The 18,884-nt window shown below is 44.9% G+C and overlaps 1 protein-coding gene across 2 annotated transcripts; it reads left to right on the forward strand.

Moving 5' to 3' along the window:
* The first annotated feature begins 537 nt into the window (after positions 1 to 537).
* On the forward strand, positions 538 to 18,190 carry SNX5 (sorting nexin 5). 2 transcript variants are annotated; one of them, XM_086460727.1, is made up of 13 exons: positions 538 to 615; positions 9,810 to 9,914; positions 10,371 to 10,481; positions 11,071 to 11,192; positions 11,507 to 11,630; positions 12,259 to 12,354; positions 13,238 to 13,343; positions 13,423 to 13,498; positions 14,339 to 14,378; positions 14,470 to 14,556; positions 15,640 to 15,799; positions 16,550 to 16,635; positions 17,619 to 18,190. In XM_086460727.1, the coding sequence occupies exons 1-13, from the start codon at positions 583 to 585 to the stop codon at positions 17,664 to 17,666; spliced, it is 1,194 nt and encodes a 397-aa protein (XP_086316853.1). In that variant the 5' UTR covers positions 538 to 582; the 3' UTR covers positions 17,667 to 18,190. The 2 variants fall into 2 exon arrangements, with proteins under 2 accessions (XP_086316853.1, XP_086316854.1); XM_086460728.1 differs by lacking the exon at positions 538 to 615 and adding an exon at positions 1,112 to 1,164 and having other exon boundaries at positions 9,815 to 9,914.
* The last annotated feature ends 694 nt before the right edge of the window (positions 18,191 to 18,884 follow it).

The following is an 18,884-nucleotide window of genomic DNA, read 5'->3' on the forward strand; positions in this document are numbered from 1 at the left end:
CGCTGCAGGTGCCCACCGAGGCGGCCATCGCCTCCGCCAGCCCGGCCCCAGCCCCCCTCACGAAGAGCAGCCCCAGAGAACGAAACCCAGGGCGACCATTACCTCGGCACCGCGCTTCCCGCCACCGCCACGGACATCTCTGCGCAGGCGCGCTCGGGCCGCCGCCAGTGCCCTCACTGCGCGCGCGCGCCCCGCGGCCGCCCGGGATTTGTAGTTCTGTTCCGCCCGGCGCTGGAGACGGAGCCCCGAGAGCGGTGGTGATGGGAGCGTGCCTTCTCCCTTTCCGCTTTGTTCTTCGAAAGCCTCTAAAGAGAACAACACAAGCCTTTAAAAGCAAGGAAAAAGGGAAAAAAATAAAACCAACATCACGCTACCGTCTCCTGCCCTCACCCAAGATGGCCGCCGCCCTGCGGGGGGCGGGCGCCGCGGCCTCCCTGGGGAGCCGGGCCCGCGCGGGGGCCGCCGGGAGGGCGGGGGTGTGTCGCTGGCGGCGTGAGGGGGCCGCGGCTCCGCCCCGGGCTATATGAGGCGGCGGCAGCGGGGACGGGGAGGGTGGTGAGCGGCTGGTCGTGCTTCGGCGACATGGCTCTGCTCCGGGAAGACGCACAGAGCAAGGTGAGGAGGGCGGTTCGGGTCCAGGTCCAGGTCCGGGTCCGGCTGAGGCGAGCTGTGGGGTTGGGCCGTGTCCGCTGGGCTGAGGGCCACGCTTAGCCCCGGGCTGGCCCCGCGGGGTGTGAGGGAGCTCTCCGCCCTCTCTTTTCCCTCCGGCAGCACCGGGGCAGTGACAGGTTTTTATTTTTGTTCGGTTTAGGGTTTTGTTTTTAAGTTATAGTTTTCTCAGTCCCTGCACCCAAGGTCCTCCGAGGGTGGATGATCGGGATGCAGCTGCCCAGGGTTAGCATGGGGTCCTGCCTCTGAAGAGAGAGGTGCCTCGAGATAAAGATAAAAAGGGTGTTGAAAAGAAGGGAGAAACAGAGTGGGAAGGAGGAGAAGGGAAGGGCTCTGCAGCTGCCATAAAGCAGCGCAGGCTGTGAGCAGAGCACCTGGTTTGTGGCGGGCGCAAGGTGACAAGTAGGGCCTTGGAGCAGCAGGAGCTGGGCCTGCCGGGGTGATGCAGGAGCTGGACCTTTTTGTCAGGACCTGTGGCTGGGCGCTAGCGATGAAGTGCTGGAGGCGTTTAAACTTGCTCTTCCTCAGTGGGTCAGCTGCCTTGTGTGTCTGTGACCAGCCTTCCTGGTTGTGTGGCCTCTGTTAATTAGGCTGTCAGCTGTCACTTCAGCTGTGATGCCTCTTTTCTTTGGTTGTCACATTGGTAGCTGACTTGGTTTTCCTTTCTCTGTAGTAGTGTTGAAGCTTTAAGTGCCGAGGAGGCTTATGACTTGTCTTTGAAGGAGCATGGGGTGTTGCTGATTTGTTAGGACTCTCAACTTCTCAGAGGAAATGCAAATTAAATGCTGAAACAGGAACTTTGTGAATTAATGGGTATGTATGTAGACAGTGCTTGGAACTTTCTCATACTGGACAAGCTGTCTGGCTTAGTCTACTTTGTCTACCTGGTTTAATAACTACCCCCAATATGCCCTGAATAGAAGATAAGACAGCCCTGTAACAGTGTGTGAGCTGCCTGTTTGACTTTCGTACTGTTGCATTTGAATATAGTTTTGTATTGTGACTAAGCTTAACTTGCTTGCAGGAAAATGACTTACCTTGTAAGCTGTTAAGGGTGTTTAAGTCTTTTCAGTCCGTGTTTTCTCCAGCTTTTTGGAAGATGTGTATTAGCTGACTTGAGGGCTAAAAATGCACCTGCCTTTAACTTAAGGTAACTTCCTTTCATCTGCTTCTCTTGCATATGAATCTTTACCAAAAAAAATCTTGATCTGGTAGGACAAGCAAAAGTTTATTGAATAAGGGTTTTCTAGTTATTTGCTTTGAGCTGTGAACTGGCCAGTGCTTCAACCTTTTTGTGCTGCTGTGAAACTATTAGTATTAAAGTATCTGCCACTTGAGAATGCTGAGTGCAAGTCTTTATAGGCTTGCTGGATCTGCAGTTGATGGGTGGAGGGGAAGGTAAAATATCAACTGTCTTGCAGCAATTGGTAACTTTGAGTGTTTATGTGCCCTCTCTAACTTAAAAGGTGGGAATATTGGGGGGAGGGGTAAATATTTGCATGGTGAGGGCTGGAGTAGCTTTACTCTCTAATGCTCAATGGCCAAAGATTAACTAGGTTGTTCTAGGTAGTAGTGCTGTCTTGGTATTCCAGCAGCAGAGGGGAGCAGAGAAATACTCCTATCTTGTCTGTTCCTGTTTAGGTAAGGAAACAGAAACATGGAACTGGTGTGTGGCCAGTAGATAAAGCCTATGCCTATAAAGGAAGCTTCATTAGGTATGGACCTTGAATAGGAATCATTGGTAAATATAAACTAAAAACTGACCCTGAGGTGGCAAAGTAGAAGAGGATCAGGATATGTAGGAAGAGGAAGGGAGGGTAGGACAAGGGTGATTAGAAGTGCAGTGGGAAAGATGGTGTAATCTGTCATGGGGAGGAAAAGGCACTTCAGAATGTGAAGCAGTAGTGGGACTGCCAAGCTAAGCATGTGCAAACACCCTGGTATTTCTTAATGTCAGTGGCTTGATACTATTTTAAAGGCTGCAGTCTGCAGGTAAAGTGTTCTAGATCAAAATACTGAGGGTGATTACTGTAGCCCCTCTGTCTCAGAAGTCAGTGGAAGACAAATGGTATGTCATAGCCTGGGGCTTGCTGTTACCACTCCTGAACAGTGGTTCTCCCTGCTGGACAACTTCTGCTATGTGCTCTGGAAAGAACGAGGGCCTACTAGATCTTGCTTATGCTTGGCAAGAAAACTGCCTCTGCAGGCTGCTGGGCCCAAAAGCAAGTAGGGAGATGAACGGCTAGCAAGGGGAAAGCTACTGGATAAGGATAATGTACTGACAAGGACATACACAGCCTCTGTGAAGCTGGCCCAGCAGTTTGAGCTAGTGACACAACTTCAAATCCATGGGAGGTGAAGAGAGCATGGTGAGGCTGTATTGCTGAGACTCCCTACCACCAGCTCTGGCCTTGCTGCAGGAGGTCAGCAAAACATTCTTGGAGATGCTGACTGTAGCTTAGAGGTGTGCTTCCATTGCACAACTTCCATTTTAGCTGGGCGTGCTTTGTGTTACTGATGGCATATGGGCTAAAAGTGCTTAGCCATAGGCTGTGCTCTGCAGGCAGCCTGCTGCAGCAGGGTGGATTTGGCCTGCACTGCCAAAAGCCGTTGCTTGATCCCTTGAGCTGAGGAAGCAGTGGGTTGGGTGGAGGTGTGCTGCTAGGTGGAGTAAGGTGGGCTAGAGAGGCTTTTGTTTGGAATATGGGATCCTTGAATCTTGACAGTGACTCTTCCCACAGCTCCTTCCTCCTGTAAGAAGGGGTGTGACTGTTTGGTTTATGCAGAGATCCCTCTGAGGGAGAGCTGAGTGATCAAGCCAGCTTATTGCACAGCCAGTGGCAACAGGTGCTCTGGCTATAGAGGCTGCCTTCTGCTTACTTGGCAAGCACTGCACGTAGTGAGGGATGCAACTTCAATGTGACTAAATTGAGCTGTTATTCCCTCTTTATCTTTGTTATAAGCAAAATAATTAAACCATTGCATCACTGGAGTTCTACAGTCCAAGGTCACAAATTTGGGAAAGCATTTTCTGTAGCATAAGTAGCAATGTGAAGGCTTCATGCAAGAAGATGGGTTCAATTTTCCTGGTTATGTGTAACTTGGAGGACTACTTCAGGACTGTTTCAGCTGAATGTCAGAGAGCTAACAGCAAGTCTCTCATGAAAGCTGCAGAATCAAAGCTTTGTGTCTGCTGTATTGGCTCTTTACTGCTGCATGTGTGCAGTGTACTTTCAGATATATTTTTAATATCTTGATTAAAGGGAAACTTAAGCTGCTTGTGCTGAATATGACTGAAATGTAGTTCCAGCAACTAATGCCACTAATATCTGCTGGCCAGATACTCTGAAAGTCTGCTGATTAACTCTTGGATGTTGAAACAAGGCCCTCTGGAACTGAGGACTGTATAAACTGCCAGAAAACATCATGATCTCTTAGTGCTCTCCAGAGAGCACTTAAACTGGCTTAATTAGAAACACTACTCTAAAGTAATCGATTCTGGGTAGTGGCGATGTAATTACTACTGAAGTCTTGTTTGTGGCTGTTGCTTGAATGACAGCAGGGAGGTGATCAGTAAGAGTGTTGGGTTTTTTATAAGGTAGCTGACAATAAGCAGAAAGCTCTGTGACATGTAGACCCTCGTGGAAGGGCTCCTTGCTCCTTCTGGAAGCCCTTCTAGGTAGAAAACACTGGGATTAATCTGACTGAGAACGAATACTGATTCTTATTTTGCTAGCAGTTGGATGTTGTACACAGTTGCTTGCACTGGCAGATTCTTTTGTTAGAATGCAGAAGTAACATGGAGTCATCTAGAACTGATGCTAAAACTGCAAAGGGTGTAATTTTAAAAGCAGCAGTTCAGGCCACTCAGAACTACGAGGCTTCAGCTGAGGGCATTTCCTTGCACTGGATGCCTGCAAGTATGAAGATGTGTTTGCACTGGGTGAGGCCTGATCAGAAGCTTATGTCTATCAAGCTGAAGCCTGGATAGCTCATGGTCGTCACTGGATTGCACTTAAATGATCCAACTCTTTTGTTATTCTTTTTAATATCTCTAAGTAATAGAGAAAAGCAAGTGCTTTAAAACTCTATCTGGATTGGTCACAGTAATGCTCTCTGCTGTCTCTTCTCTTGTGCTTCCAGATCAGGTGATTATCATAGTGTCCTCATTGGTACCGTAATATCTATTTTTAGTCTTCTGGTCCCAAAGCCTAGAAACATTAGTCAAAATGATGACTAGCTGTTATTCTGGAGGGCACTGCTTGATGTCTTGTTCTAATTTCCAGGTCAGACTGTTGTGGTGGACAGTATCTTTATGGAACAGAAAGAAGTTTTTCTTGAATTCTCAAGAAACCCTGGGGATCCCAATACAAGTAGCTAAAGAGGCATGAGTCTAGAAGTGAATGGCATGTAGCTGCTGTTGTAGTCATTGCACACCAGAAGCCTCTAAGCCATTTCTGAGAAGGGGAAATGAGAGGTGAAAGTTGGGGCACTGTACTGGGTTTGGGTGAGTGTTTCAGTTTGCAGCCCAACCCAGCTGTTTCCCCACTGTGCTGCTCCCAGGAGTCGCCATCCTCTGTACCTCTTTGGGCATGTGCTGCAGTAAGGAATAATTTCTTATCAGCTGCTAAGCTTGGATTACATCCCCTTGAGGGGCTGTGGGGCAACAGACTGGTTTCTGGTAACTGGGATGGGGAAACTTCAGTTCTCTTGCCGGCTGCCTGGAGTACAGGGAAGAAGCGATGATGTCCTAGCAGAGAAATGCCTCCAGATATGAAGGAGCTGCCAGGCATGACAGTCCAGAGAGCTAAGATGGAGTGGTTTCCTGGGAAGGCCTTGGGCTGGGTGCCTGCTGTGATAAAGCAACAAGCCTGGGGCCTGGATATGAACGTTTAATTCCTTTGGTCTGCACAGCCTTCATGTGACCATAAGCAAGTTGGTCCTTGTTCCTGCTTGCAGGAGTGATGGTGGAATGAAAGGTCCTGAATGATGAGCTGCTAATGCTGCAGGAGCAGGTGCTTGTGCTGATCAAGGGTTGGTGTGGAACATCTGCTTTAGGTGCTCACTGGGCTAGTGATCTGTAGAGCTGTGGTAACGAGGGGAGCTTCTTGCTTCCAGCTCAGTGGAGAAATGCTGCTCTAGCACTTTCTGTAGGGAAACAAAGCACTTGGTCCTCCTGAAGTCAGACAGTGTGAATGCTCTCTTTGTAGTATGAGCCTTGCTGGCATGACTGTAATCCTAAAGGTCTCTGGCCTGGAGTTAGGAGCCTATAGTGACCTTCACTGGACTAGAGCAAACCAGTGGTTTTATGATCCTCTGTTTTACATGGCTCTAGTTCCTTCACTGAAGACCAGACTCCCGAAGGGCAGAGGTGATAATCCTCTGCTGTTTTCAAACAGTGATGTGCCCTTTAAGTATAGGCTGGGTCATGTATGTCTACAGCAGATCTTTAGTGTAGGAGAGGTACAAAGTTGTCCTTTGGTTTTGTTTGGTGGGTTTTTTTTTTAGCAAGTGACCTCATGGAGTCCTGAGGGGCAGAATCCCACCACTGTATATAGGGGTGTTCTTGACTTTTGTCCTGTTTCTGGGCTGGTGTCACACTTTGGGCTGTATGTATAGTGTACACTGCTCTGGAGTGCACAGCTGAGCACTGCTGCTGATTCCATTTGCTTCTGCATAAATAAGGCCCTGCCGGGGCAATAAGCTCGCCTGCAGTAGCATTCCTGTGGATTGTTGTTAACGTGTTCCTGCCCCATTGCCTCTGCAGTTTACAGGACTAGTGCAGTGGAGAAAAGCCTGTGACATGTGAACTGCTTTAAGCTGAGAAAGCAGTACCATCTTGTGTCGATGCCTGCCCATCTCTTGTGCAGGCAACTACTAGGCATGGAGGGGTGTGTGGACAGCATCGAAATCACGGGTTACTTTCTCCACAAGACTTAATAAGAAAGTTCACAAATTCAGGACTGGCTGATTTGTGTAATCCTTTTCTTTAGCTGAGAGGAGGCAGTTTCCTTTGGCTTATCGTGCTTTCCAGACTCAGCAGTTCATATTGTTAGCGCTGCTGATCCTGTTTGGACCGTAGAGATAAGTAAGCAGGATGCAAAACACTGGTGTCTGCATCTCACTGGTTTGGCTGTGAGTGTTATCTGGCTGGGAAACACTGACCAACTCGTGTTTCATTCAGTTGGCAACAGACAGCAAGCTGTGCTTCCAGTGAAACTAGTGTCTGAATGGTGGCCTTCTACCTATCCTTCCTCTAGTGCTTGAATGGGGCAGTTTCTGCCTAAACCCCTGTCAGTGACCTCTGAACCATGCACCTTTGTGCTGTTTGGTCCATGCCTTCCTGGCAAGTACCAGAATTGCATGCCTGTAGGGGAATGTCATAATCTGTCCCATGGGGTGACCGGAGAGAAGTGACTGTGCTGTTGGAGTCCCACTACATCCATTCACCTGTGAGCAGTGCTGGGACTGCTGGGAACTGTGTTCCAGGGCGCACACTGTAAGCTCAACATCCTTGCTTGTTGCCAAGGCAATACCCAGGATGGGATAAAAGCCTTTTGTCCTACAGAAGTCTGAATGGGAAGCTCAGTGTGCTGCATACAGGGTCTTTCCATAGTTGTACAGCATAAAAAGGTGTATCTCTTGCCTACCTTCTTCTAACTCTAGCTAACAGCTAGTATGCAGCAGATTGAAGCCTTTTTAGTGTGGCTGGAAGGATGAGGGTACAGTGACTGGGGTATCCCTTGCTTATGTGTGAGAGCCTGATGATAGAGGACAGCAGTAACCATCAGTGGGAGTCTAGGCAGGGGCAGGCTGGATCGAGGCAAATGCATGCTGGCCTGGCAGCTGTGTCCTCTGCAGGCAGCCGGAGGGACTTGTCCAGATCTGGTAGATGACTGCAGTACACAGATGGCCAGACTGGGGGGAGGGAGTTCCCAAAGCTTTTGGAAGCAAAGCTTTACCTTATAAAGGGCAGCCTTTCAACAGTTCTTACGCAGCTTTACAGAAGCTTCAGGCAGCATTCAAGCTATCTGTGATATGAGAGGATTGCCCAGATGCTGTTTGACACCCTTTGCTTGTGGGCTTCAGTGCAAAACTTGTGCTTAGCAGGTGGCAGGGGCAAGCTCCTGGCTGGTGGGGTCTATGCACTAGTATGCTGCAGGGTGGTGAAATAGTGTCAGTTGTGGCCCAGTTCTTTAGCTTGCTTTCCTGGGAAGGCATTCAGAATTATCTCTGAAGGATAACCTTGGGATTCAGCTTAGCTCTGACAGTCACTCTTCAGCAAACTTCCTGTGTTGTGACCTTGATCTATGGCAGTTTCTCCCTTTATGCAGAAAATAAGAATGATTTGTTAGGCTTCATTACTGAAGGGAAGGCTTCTTAGAAGCCAGTTTTCATAGCACAAGAACTGCCATAATGTGGTAGGCTAAGGTTCCTGCATGCTTCTGGAATACAGATGACTGAAGCTCATGATGACTACTGTCTAATAAAAGTCTGTTCCCTAACCTGTGATGGTATCTAAGTACATGACTCTACTTGATGTAAGAATTGGATGTATGCATTAATCTTAGTAATTGTGTTGGATATGCTTTTTTTGCTTGCTTATGAGGTTATGTAGGGAATTGAAGCCATTTGTCTTCAGTGGCTGGGTAGAAGCAGTGAAGTATGATTTGATAAAGGAAGTTCAAACTGTAAACCAGAGGGAGAAATGGGCTAGTGGCTATGCTGAATCTTACTGCTCGTGAGTCAGCCTGGCTGCTTCCCTGGCTTCCCAGAACAGGGTGGCACGCTGAGCATAAAGGCCTCGTCAGCTCTGAGTCAAAAAGCTCTATCCTTGTTAGGAATTTCAGTAAGACTATGACTTGAGGATGTTAGTGGTGTGTAACCTAGAGCATCTTCAACTGAGAAGGCTATTCCACTGCTCTAGAAAGTATAAGTATAGTTGAAACTATACTCTGGGTGTAGGCTGTTGGAATGGAGAAATAAGTCCCTGAAGGAGGATGCTGGCTCTGTTTAAGGCCTGTCTGAAACACTGGGAAGGCAAGTCTGGTCTTTATTGAACCTAGTAGGCTCTGAGGTCTCCTGTAAAGGGCGCCTCACATAGCATGCTCAGAAACCTCTTCTGAGTTGATCTGAGTGGAAACAAATAGCATTAAAATGTTGCCAGACACAAAGCTCTGCTTAAAAAGGGTAAGACACAACCTGAATTTAGAAGAGGAAGAGACTTGCAGTTACAAGCAATAAATAGCTCTTCGTAAAGCTCATATCTTTGAGGCTAGTTCTTGTACCAGGTTATTGGGGCTTTCTTTAACAGCAACTGTGCATTCTAGCAGCAATGAATAATAGGATGCCAGATAACCTGAAAATAAGGTTAAACCGTGATACTGCTACAGTGTTCTTGGGCTTTGGTCCTGTTTCTGGCAAACAGTTGGCTCTTAGACTTTATGGGAGCCTAAAGAAGTTTTGTGCCCTACTTCTCCCCAAGACCAGAGAGAATCTAGCCTTAGGAGTTGCCAGAACAGCTACTGGAACGTGTGTGGTAGTTTGGAAGATCAGAATGGCAGTGGTGACTAATCTGGGTCTGGTGAGGAAGCATCAGGCTCTTGCCTATGGCTTGCTACTTGTGATAGATAAAAGCACTTAATTCTTCTTGCCTTAGATTAAAGCTGCTCTCTGATCTAAGCATGCGGAAACAGATCACAAGGCTAGGCTCTTAAAAGCTGTTCTGTCACACGTTGTGGAGGCGCAGTATAATGAAGACAGAACTGTTGGGGTTGTTGCTATCTTCCAAGTGGTATAATAGGCTTTGGCTTCATGTGCTCCAAGTAAACAAGCTGGAGAAGTATGGGAAGGAGGAGGCTTCTTTCAAGAGAAGACTTCCTAGATACCTCTAGTGTGAACTCTCACAATCAGTTCTTCAGACTTTAAGCTAACAAGCCTTTTCCTTTCCTGTGTTTGGAAGGGAAGGCTTGTCACAGTCATGTACAGGTAGTGTCAAGGCTGTCATGCTTGTCTGTATGTGCTGTTCCTGCAGGCAGTGTTTTAGTGCAATGTGGTTCTTGTTGATAGCTGATGATGACTCTAGCTTCACTAAACCTACTTGATGCTTGACCAAGGCTTTACTGTGAATTCTGTTGCAGCTGAGGTCTGTATCTGTAGACCTGAATGTTGATCCTTCTCTCCAAATTGATATACCAGATGCCCTAAGCGAAAAGGACAGAGTGAAGTTCACTGTACATACTAAGGTAAGATCATGGGATAAAAGGAGGTCTTCATAAATGCAAGTAAGCTGTGTCAATGAAGGAAATCTAATTAGATGGAGGTTTCCGACTTAGTGACCTGAGGGGGTGTGTGTGTATATATATGCAGAAACTGAGATTTCCTAAGACTTGAACACTCTTAAGATAGCTGATACACTGGATTTGCTCTGCTAAGGAATCTAGCTTGACACCAGCCCGCTGAGTGGTAGGGGTGGGGAAACCAGCTACTGTGAAACTTCACAAAATAAACTGCAGTAATGCTGTTCCACAACAGTGCTTTTTCTTTAAATAGTAGTAAGGCTCTCGAATGAGTGCCAGCTCAGCTAAAAGGGAGTAGGCGAGGCTCTTACTAGGCAAAATAGCTTCCTTCGGAAACAGACAGAACTGTTTCTAAAAGCACTAATTTACAAAACAGAAGGGCTTCTATATCTTCTTTTCCAGACTACGCTGCCAGCTTTTCAAAGCCCTGAGTTTTCAGTTACAAGGCAGCATGAAGACTTTGTGTGGCTGCATGATACACTCACTGAAACTGAAGAGTATGCAGGACTCATTGTAAGTACTTCCTTTAAAAATGTAATTTTAAACAAAAGACTATGGCGATTTTAAAGTGTGTACTAGTAAGGGCATGAAGCCTGCTTTACCAGTGTTACTAGTGTTTCGTGACTCTGCTATTCCCTATGCTTCCTTTTGCCTTAATTCCCAAACAGCTTGAGTGGTGTAGCTCTGTTAACTTTCCAGATAGCTTACAGCAGCAAAACCCCCTTGATGCTCTGATAGTCCCCAACTCTGTGGTGGTATTAATATCTGCCTGAAGGTGACATGGTGAAATACTCTATTAAATATAGCCTTTCTTTGCTATCATGATTCTTTAGGAGGTCCTGTGGGCTACAGAAGATGGCTGTTTCTGTGGTGGATTATAGAGGCTGTTCCTCTTGGTTGGTTTCCCTCCTGGGGTGGGGGTAGCATAGAACTGGGAGGGGCAGACAGGGACCTAGACATCAACAGGCCTTTAGAATTCCTGTGTGCAGAACCTTGCTGGCTTGCCATGACCAGGCAAAAAGGCCTCCTTCCACAGAAGGCTAGAAGTAATTTTGGAAAACTTTGTTTCCTAGCATCTATCACTAACCAATTCCTTGGCTAGATACCTCCAGCACCTTCAAAGCCTGACTTTGATGGTCCCAGAGAGAAGATGCAGAAGCTAGGGGAAGGAGAGGTGTCTATGACAAAAGAAGAGTTTGCCAAAATGAAGCAAGAGCTAGAAGCGTAAGTAGAATGAGTCTACTGCCAAAAGCTGCCTCCTGGGAGAGCAACTTACCTGGTGATAACTGATCTTGTGTAACCGTTTTGAACGGTGTCTGCTGTTGCATAATCCTTAAAATCCTGGAGCTGGGGAGTTGCCAGAAATTTTTCTCAAACTGGAAAACCTCCTAGCTAAAGAGATTGAAAATAGCTTCCCTATCACGAGCCAGCTATTTCAGAAGCATGCTGTTGAGTATTTTCACTGGATAAACTTAAAGCAGTTCTTTGTATAGTGAAGGCAGTACAAGAGAGGATCTCAGTCTGTTCTTTCCTTTCAGTGAATACCTCGCTGTCTTCAAGAAGACTGTATCATCACATGAAATCTTCCTTCAGCGGATTTCTTCTCATCCCGTGCTCAGCAAAGATCGCAACTTTCATGTTTTCCTGGAGTATGACCAGGATGTAAGACACTTTGTTTTTTTAACCACGTTTCTGAGTGAGGCAAAATGTTAGGAGTGCTGTCACTTTTCCTGGACACAGTCAGAATGTTATGTAAATCTACGTGCAGCATCAGCAAGCAGATATTGCCAGTACTTCTGTGAGATCATTAAAGGATGGAAGTCTGACCTTTAGACCTTTTTGTGCTATAAATCTCAGTGTTCCTTAGTCCTGGTTGAGATGGTTAGGACCCAACTTCTTATGTCTTTATCTTAGGAACCAGTATGGTTTAAGTGTACCTGTGCAATGTGTTGCATGGTCCTAAAATGGAAGAATGGAGATGTATTAAAGTTAGTGCTATATCTGTTTTGTCACACCTAATTGCGTGATGCTGATCTGAGATATATAAGGAGAAACTGAGCTGTTTCTGGCAATGGGAAAAATCTGGCACAGAGTAGTTGAACAACTTCTAGTCAAGCCATTTGGTACATGGGCCATCTTTATACAGCTTCTATTATGGAGAGCTTGGAAATCAGCCTGCTCTGTCATGTATGTTAGATATAAGTGATGTTACTACACTGCAAGTGTCAAAATAGTCATGTTTTCCCCCCTTGGGGATAACTTTAAAGCTGTCTTGGTCTCTCTGTTGCAGCTGAGTGTTCGGAGGAAAAACACGAAAGAGATGTTTGGTGGCTTTTTAAAGAGTGTGGTAAAGAGTGCTGATGAAGTCCTTTTCTCTGGAGTCAAGGTGAAATAGCTGTTTTACCTCTTACTTACCTAATCTTGGTTGTTTCTTGCTTCCTGCTTCAGGAAAACTAATTATGTCTGCTTCAGGCTTGGTGTGCGTGAGGCTCAGTTACTAATGCTAACCTTCCCTGTTACTGCTGTCCCAAGTTGGGTGGAGTAGCCTGTATTCATTTTAACTTCTGTAGAAATAAGACGTTGAAGCCATAGGCTGTTAAAAATTTAAGTGTATATTTAAAGTTTCTGGTGGATGCACAGGAGTTGCCTTAACACCTGATACTGGTGGCGAGGTAGGAATTACACCTTGAGTAACTGTCCTTGTGGCTTTTGTCTACTTTGGAGCTCTGAACAGACATGACTTATGGGTTTTTTCCTTGCACTAGATGAGATCAAATACCAATGACTCCTGTAACTGGTTCAGCTTCAGCTTTTCTATCATGTTGCCATGGTAGCTCTTTCTAATAGATTTGCTGTCCTAAACACAATGTTGTGAAACATTACAGTACATATAATGTTTGGTGTGAATGTGAAGCAAGCTTGTAAACTGCTTTCTGCTTAGTTACTGTGTTTCAGCAGGCCTGGCAAATACAGTTCCAACAGTTGGTAGCCCTAAGGGCTGTCCAGTACCAACTTCAGAGCACCCTCAGCATTTAGTAGTTGAGAGTCAAGTCTGTCTTCATTTCATCATGAAAAAGAAAGAAACTTGCAAACCAGCTTGGTCTGTCAATCCCTTGCTCAGGATATTGTCTCGAATGTTATTCTTCAAAAGAGATTGATGGGCATAATGTTCAGGTGGCTATAGTTATTTCTTTGGCTCTTCCCAAAATAGGGAAGAGCTTGTATTCTGCAGTAATGTAACTGACTTAACAGGTCACACTCTCTTTCAGGAAGTAGAAGACTTTTTTGAGCAAGAGAAGACTTTTCTTGTAAACTACTGCAACAGAATCAAGGATGCATGTGCAAAAGCAGATAAGATGACAAGATCTCATAAAAGTGAATCTTTTCAAAGACCTTTCTAAAGACCTTGCAGTCTTGCTGATTTCAGCCTGAAAACCTTGTCTTGTTCTTGCAGATGTTGCAGATGACTATATTTATACTTCAGCTTGCTTGAACAGCCTGGCATTAGAAGAACCTACAGTTATCAAAAAGTAAGCAATGCTAACTGTTCATAAACATATCCTGGGGCTGGGAATATCAGGTTCCTTCTGTAAAACCCAGGGGATTGAGTCATAGCTGGTTTAAGTTTCTTGAATTGCAAGCAAGTGGAATTGAAACTTTCTGTCCTCTGGTACTCCTGATGCAGCAGACTTCAGAGCCAGATGCTGTTGTTAGTTTTAACTAGCTGATCTTTTGCCAGTTGTGCCCTACAGCTGAATTGTGCTGGTCATCAAAGCTTCTTCTAAGCAGAAGTCTCCTTAAGGTTTTTTTCAGGTCATACACTCACAGAGATTGTGGAAGAAAGGGGTTATGCAGCTGTCTTCTAGTGTGCTGTTAAATACAACCACAGCTTACACTAGGCCTATATTATCTTCTGGACCTTTGAAGTTCCAGAATAGTAGAGTTTTTAAAGCTATGGAAACCTAGTCACTTTTCCTGAGGTGAATTCTTCCACTTATCTAAACTTTGGATCAAGTTACCAAGACCTTGTTAAAACAGAACATAGAGCTGAATAAAGAAGACAGTTCATACCTCTTGGAGGGTGGCAGTGAGGAAATTCTCCACAAGACCTTTATGCTCTAGAGATCAGTGTTGTTACTTTAAATCGTGTCTAGCTGCTCAGCTGTACTAGTCTGTTAGGCTGGAATCCAGCACCTCTTGCATCGAGCCTTTTGTCCAGGTCTTTCCCTAGACCTGAGTTCTTTTCAAGCCCTTGTCTGGGTCTGTATGCAGGAGTAAACTCCAGCCTTCAGGTTTTTTGTTTTCTGCCAATCAATCCTGGCATTTATCAGACTTAAGTAGGATCTAAAACTTATGCTTTTCCCCCCCAGGTACTTGTTGAAAGTTGCTGAGCTCTTTGAGAAACTTAGGGTAAGAGAAGCTTGAGGTGGGGAATAAAGAATCTCTGAATCTGGATGTTGCTGTTGTCTGTCACATACCAACTATCTGATCTCTTCTGCAGAAGGTAGAGAGTAGAGTTTCATCTGATGAAGACTTGAAGCTCTCTGAATTGTTGAGATACTACATGCTCAATATAGAAGCTGCTAAGGTGAGAACAGTTTTCTTTTTGAAGCTTAGTTTTATGGCCATCATGACTGATCATGATATTCTTTGTGCTTTAAGAAGACAGGAAGGTGGACCCTTATTTTGCCTAAAATCTGGCACTCATAAACCACATCAGAATATAGAAACTATATATTGGCTAGGTACAGTCCAGCCCACTTACAGAAGGGGTGTTTAAGATCTCTGACTAGTTTTTCTTTGGCCTGTAGAGAAGAACAACTCCCTAAATTTCTGTAAGTTAGTCTGCAGCAGTGTTCTAACCCTTCCTCTGACTGAGTACTCATGACTTGACAGTACAACCTGATGACTAATTAAAAATCCTGAAGTAAATCCCAACCACTAAAGTACTTTATTGTGAATATGTGGTAACATGTGAAGGTTATTGGAGTCTGGACTTCCAAGAGGGGTTTGGTAGATTTGATGTGACTGCAAAAGCCTTTCCAGCAACTCTTTTTTTTGGCTTGGCATGGGGGTGACTGTGCTGAGAAATGTTGTCTAGGTATAACTGATGGGCCTCTTCATCTGGTGTCGTACCTCAAATGTCACATACCCTGGAACATTCACTACAGGTTCCCTCTGTGTGGTTTACTGCTATTTAGATATCAAGACTACTGCTGCTAGATGAGAAAGGAATTTGTGTAGAGACCTGTACTGCTTCTCATGTCTAGGTTAGCATAGTGCTTCAGTCAAACTGTCAGAGCTCTAATGAATTAAATGATAGCGTATCCCTTACTGGAAGCAGACTGAGGGAATTCAGAAAGTGCTATTCCTCCTTAGTGGAGAGGCCTACTTACAGAAGGATAAAGCTACTTTAAAGGAAGAAATGATGCTTACAGTAGCCCTTGGACTTCTTTGACTAAGGCACAAGTGGCTGTCCTGGAAGTGTGACACTGCACTGGTGAAAGGCTGCTGTTGCTATGCTAAGAGCACAGCAGGTTATAGTAGCTTGTTGGAAGAAGCAGATCTGGTGCTGAAAGAAGCGAAACATCCTGCTGCTAAGGTAGTCGTAACCTCAGTTTGGGAAGTAGTCCTCTTAAGGGTTTGATGCACTGTTTCTGTTTACTTTCAGGATCTTCTGTATAGACGTACAAGGGCTCTTGTTGACTATGAAAACTCGAACAAAGCTCTAGATAAAGCCAGACTAAAGAGCAAGGACGTCAGGCTGGCTGAGGCACATCAACAGGATTGTTGTCAGAAGTTTGAAAAGATTTCAGAATCTGCAAAACAAGGTAAAACAGGCATTGCTGTATTTATGCTGAAGGGAGATCTTCACACAGTCCAGGTTTCCAACTGACCTTCAGCTACTGAAAGCTTCTGATCACTCTCCTGAAGCAAGTAGTCTGGATGTCCCAAGGGCAGTATAGATGCCTCTAATATTAATGCAGCTAAATATTTTTAAGAATGACTGTCTGAAGCAGAGCAATGTCAGTACTAGAGCAACCTTAATTATCAGCCTCTAGTATTTGCCTTCCAGACTGAACTCTTGCTCTCAGCCTCCACCCGAAGGTAACTACTCAGGCTTCTGATTACCTCAATTAGAACTGTGCAAACAGGCTTTTGCCCTGTCCCAGTACAGCCAAGTGCCTAACAGTTTCAGATCCTGGTTTTAGTAGATGCCTTTGGACAATATAAAACAGGAAACATGCTTTTATGGTACGCAGACTATTCCTTTTAGGTTCTTAATGGTTTTCAAGTGTTCTGTGTTTTCACTTCTCACTAGTGGCTTAGTTCTGTTTTATTCCAGTTGTCTTCCTACAAAACCTTTCTGTCTAAGCTGTCTGTTTTCTTCACCAAGATGTCAGTGTCATGTGAGGAATGCACCTCTGGCTGGCAACAGCAAGACTAACTCTGAGCCTTTTTGTGGTCAAACACTGTAACTAGTGCTGTACAAAGAACTCATGAATCACAAGGGACATTACTGAAACTTCAGTCACTTTCTACATCTGTCTTAATCTCTGTTTGCTCTTTCTTCCCTACAGAGCTGATGAGCTTCAAACAGAAGAGAATAGCAGCATTCCGCAAAAACCTTATTGAAATGGCAGAACTGGAAATAAAACATGCAAAGGTGTGTAATTATTGGAATTTAACCAGCATACCTTGAGAGAAGCAAGTATTGTGTAACTTGAAGGATTTGCTGGATTCACTTTAAAACTAGGCAGTGTAAAATAGAGCAGCTGGGCTCTTCAGCTGAGATCAGAAGAGGGGAAGGAAAGGAATTGAAAAGCTGTAGGGGCATACAGAGACTAGATGCAGACAGTCTTACCTGTCCCATGCAGAAAGCCTGTTTTCAACCTGTCACTTCTAGGACACCAGCCTGTTGCACTGCAAGTGAGAAGTCTCAATTTTCCAGGTAGTACACAACAGCTCACCTAACTTCCTATCAGGCAGCCTCATCTGTGGGGTCTGACCCCCTTCCTTCATCTAGAGGCAGTTGCTGCTTCCAGTGTTCTCACTTGCCTGGTCAGTGAAGGGGGACACTGGCTTTGTAGCAGTCTGTACCAAGCTTTACTGAGCAGCCTTGAAGTAGGCTGCAGAGACCACACCATGTACTGTCAGCTTAATCCAGGAAAGTGCATGTGTTACAGGGTCTGTTAATTTAGTGTAGAGAACAAAGCAGAAAGGCTCAGGAAGAGGTAACTGTGCATCCTCAGGTTCTTTTGAAGAAAAGTCTAGTTTTTCCCTCTCTGAGAATCCTGGACTTCATCCCAGGTAGCTACTCAGTGCTGAGCTTGAATGTGACACATAAAAGGCTTGACAATACTGCTCAGTTTGTCCCACTTAAACTTACTACTCTATCTCTTGCCCCTCCTTCCCACAAACTGAGTCATGGTTGCAGGCCTTCAGGAAGAGGCAGATTGCAGACTGTATGATCTGGCTTTGATGCTTTACTGCTTTACTGCCTATTTTTGCAGTACAAGCTCTTCAGCATTGTCACAGGCTACACAATTCTGGGATGGATGTACTGTTTTGGAAGCTACTTCATTGTGGAAGGCAGGATTTAAATTATCGGTCATACTCATCTGAAACTTTAATTCTTTTCCTTTCCAGAACAATGTGTCTCTCCTGCAAAGCTGCATTGACTTGTTCAAGAACTAAGGCGCCTTATTCTGAAAATGTGAAAAAAGCATCAATTGCACTCAATGGCCAGGGGCAACTTACTGGTTTGACTTCATTAGCTTAAAATAAAAATTATCACTGAGATTCTGTTTGACTAATACTTAAGTATGTTGATAGTGATACATTGACTTTCTTGGTATAAATGAGTCCTGAATTGTGTATGAATTGTCTGGATGGAGCTAGCATTCTGTTGGCTGTTAACTCAAAATGAGTCAAATGTAAGAAATCAACTTGCTGTTAACTGACTTAATCTAGCAGAAAATCTTTTCTGAAAAGAACTCCTTTTTTGCAAGATCATAAAGTAATCTGTCTCTCATAGCCCTGATATATTTAAAACTTGCAAGTGGGAGTGACTTAAGTGTAGTAATTTTATAAAGTAAATATCTTAACATTCCACTTCCCAGACAGATTTCTACTACAATATATTTTGAATTTCTATAACTACATTCAGTATTTGTACACTTGGGCAATAGAGAAAATAATAAAGATGTCTGATACAACAAGCTGTTGTATGGCAAGGCTTTGTGTGGAATGACAAACAAGTTTCAGGCACAGAACTATCACAGATTACTCATCACCTGGAGCTCTTCATTCAGAGCACTAGAGAACTATTTGACTGAGTGGGATTGTTCTTGGAATGGGTGTTGACATGAAATATGGGGGCTTCAGGTCATGTTACTGTTTCAGTAGCTCTCAAACCTTTTTACTTCCTGTATGCTGCACAAAGGAAACCAAGCCTTTCAAAAGCACTGATAGGTGTAGATGGCTTGAACTTCTTTGGACTACTTTACAATGCTTTGTATTTTGTCAATCTTTACACCACCTGCTAGCAGCAGGAGGCTGTTTAAAACTTCAGGGCTTCTGGCAGCATAGCCCCAGGTAGTCTTCTGTAAGATAAACTTCTTTAAACTTTGTACGGCTAACTGGGTGTGCACTGCCCTAGCTGAGGCAACTCAGCCTGTAACCCCCAGGGTCACCTTTCTAGGGGTTGGCTATCATTTGGCCTATGTGGCTACAGGTCAGTGAGCCGTACCCTTCTAAAGGCAGCTTTCTGAGTAAGATGAGTGTCTGAGTACTGCTTAATTTCTTGTGACTAAACTTCTAATCATGCTTGAAGTAGGCTATGTGGCTATGCTCTGGGCAGGCTGCCTGAAGCAGCTTCAACCAGAGAAGCTCTGAGAATGGATACTGCTGCTG

This window comes from Leptosomus discolor, chromosome 2 (assembly GCF_034619465.1).
Source record: "Leptosomus discolor isolate bLepDis1 chromosome 2, bLepDis1.hap2, whole genome shotgun sequence".
NCBI lineage: Eukaryota > Metazoa > Chordata > Aves > Leptosomiformes > Leptosomidae > Leptosomus > Leptosomus discolor.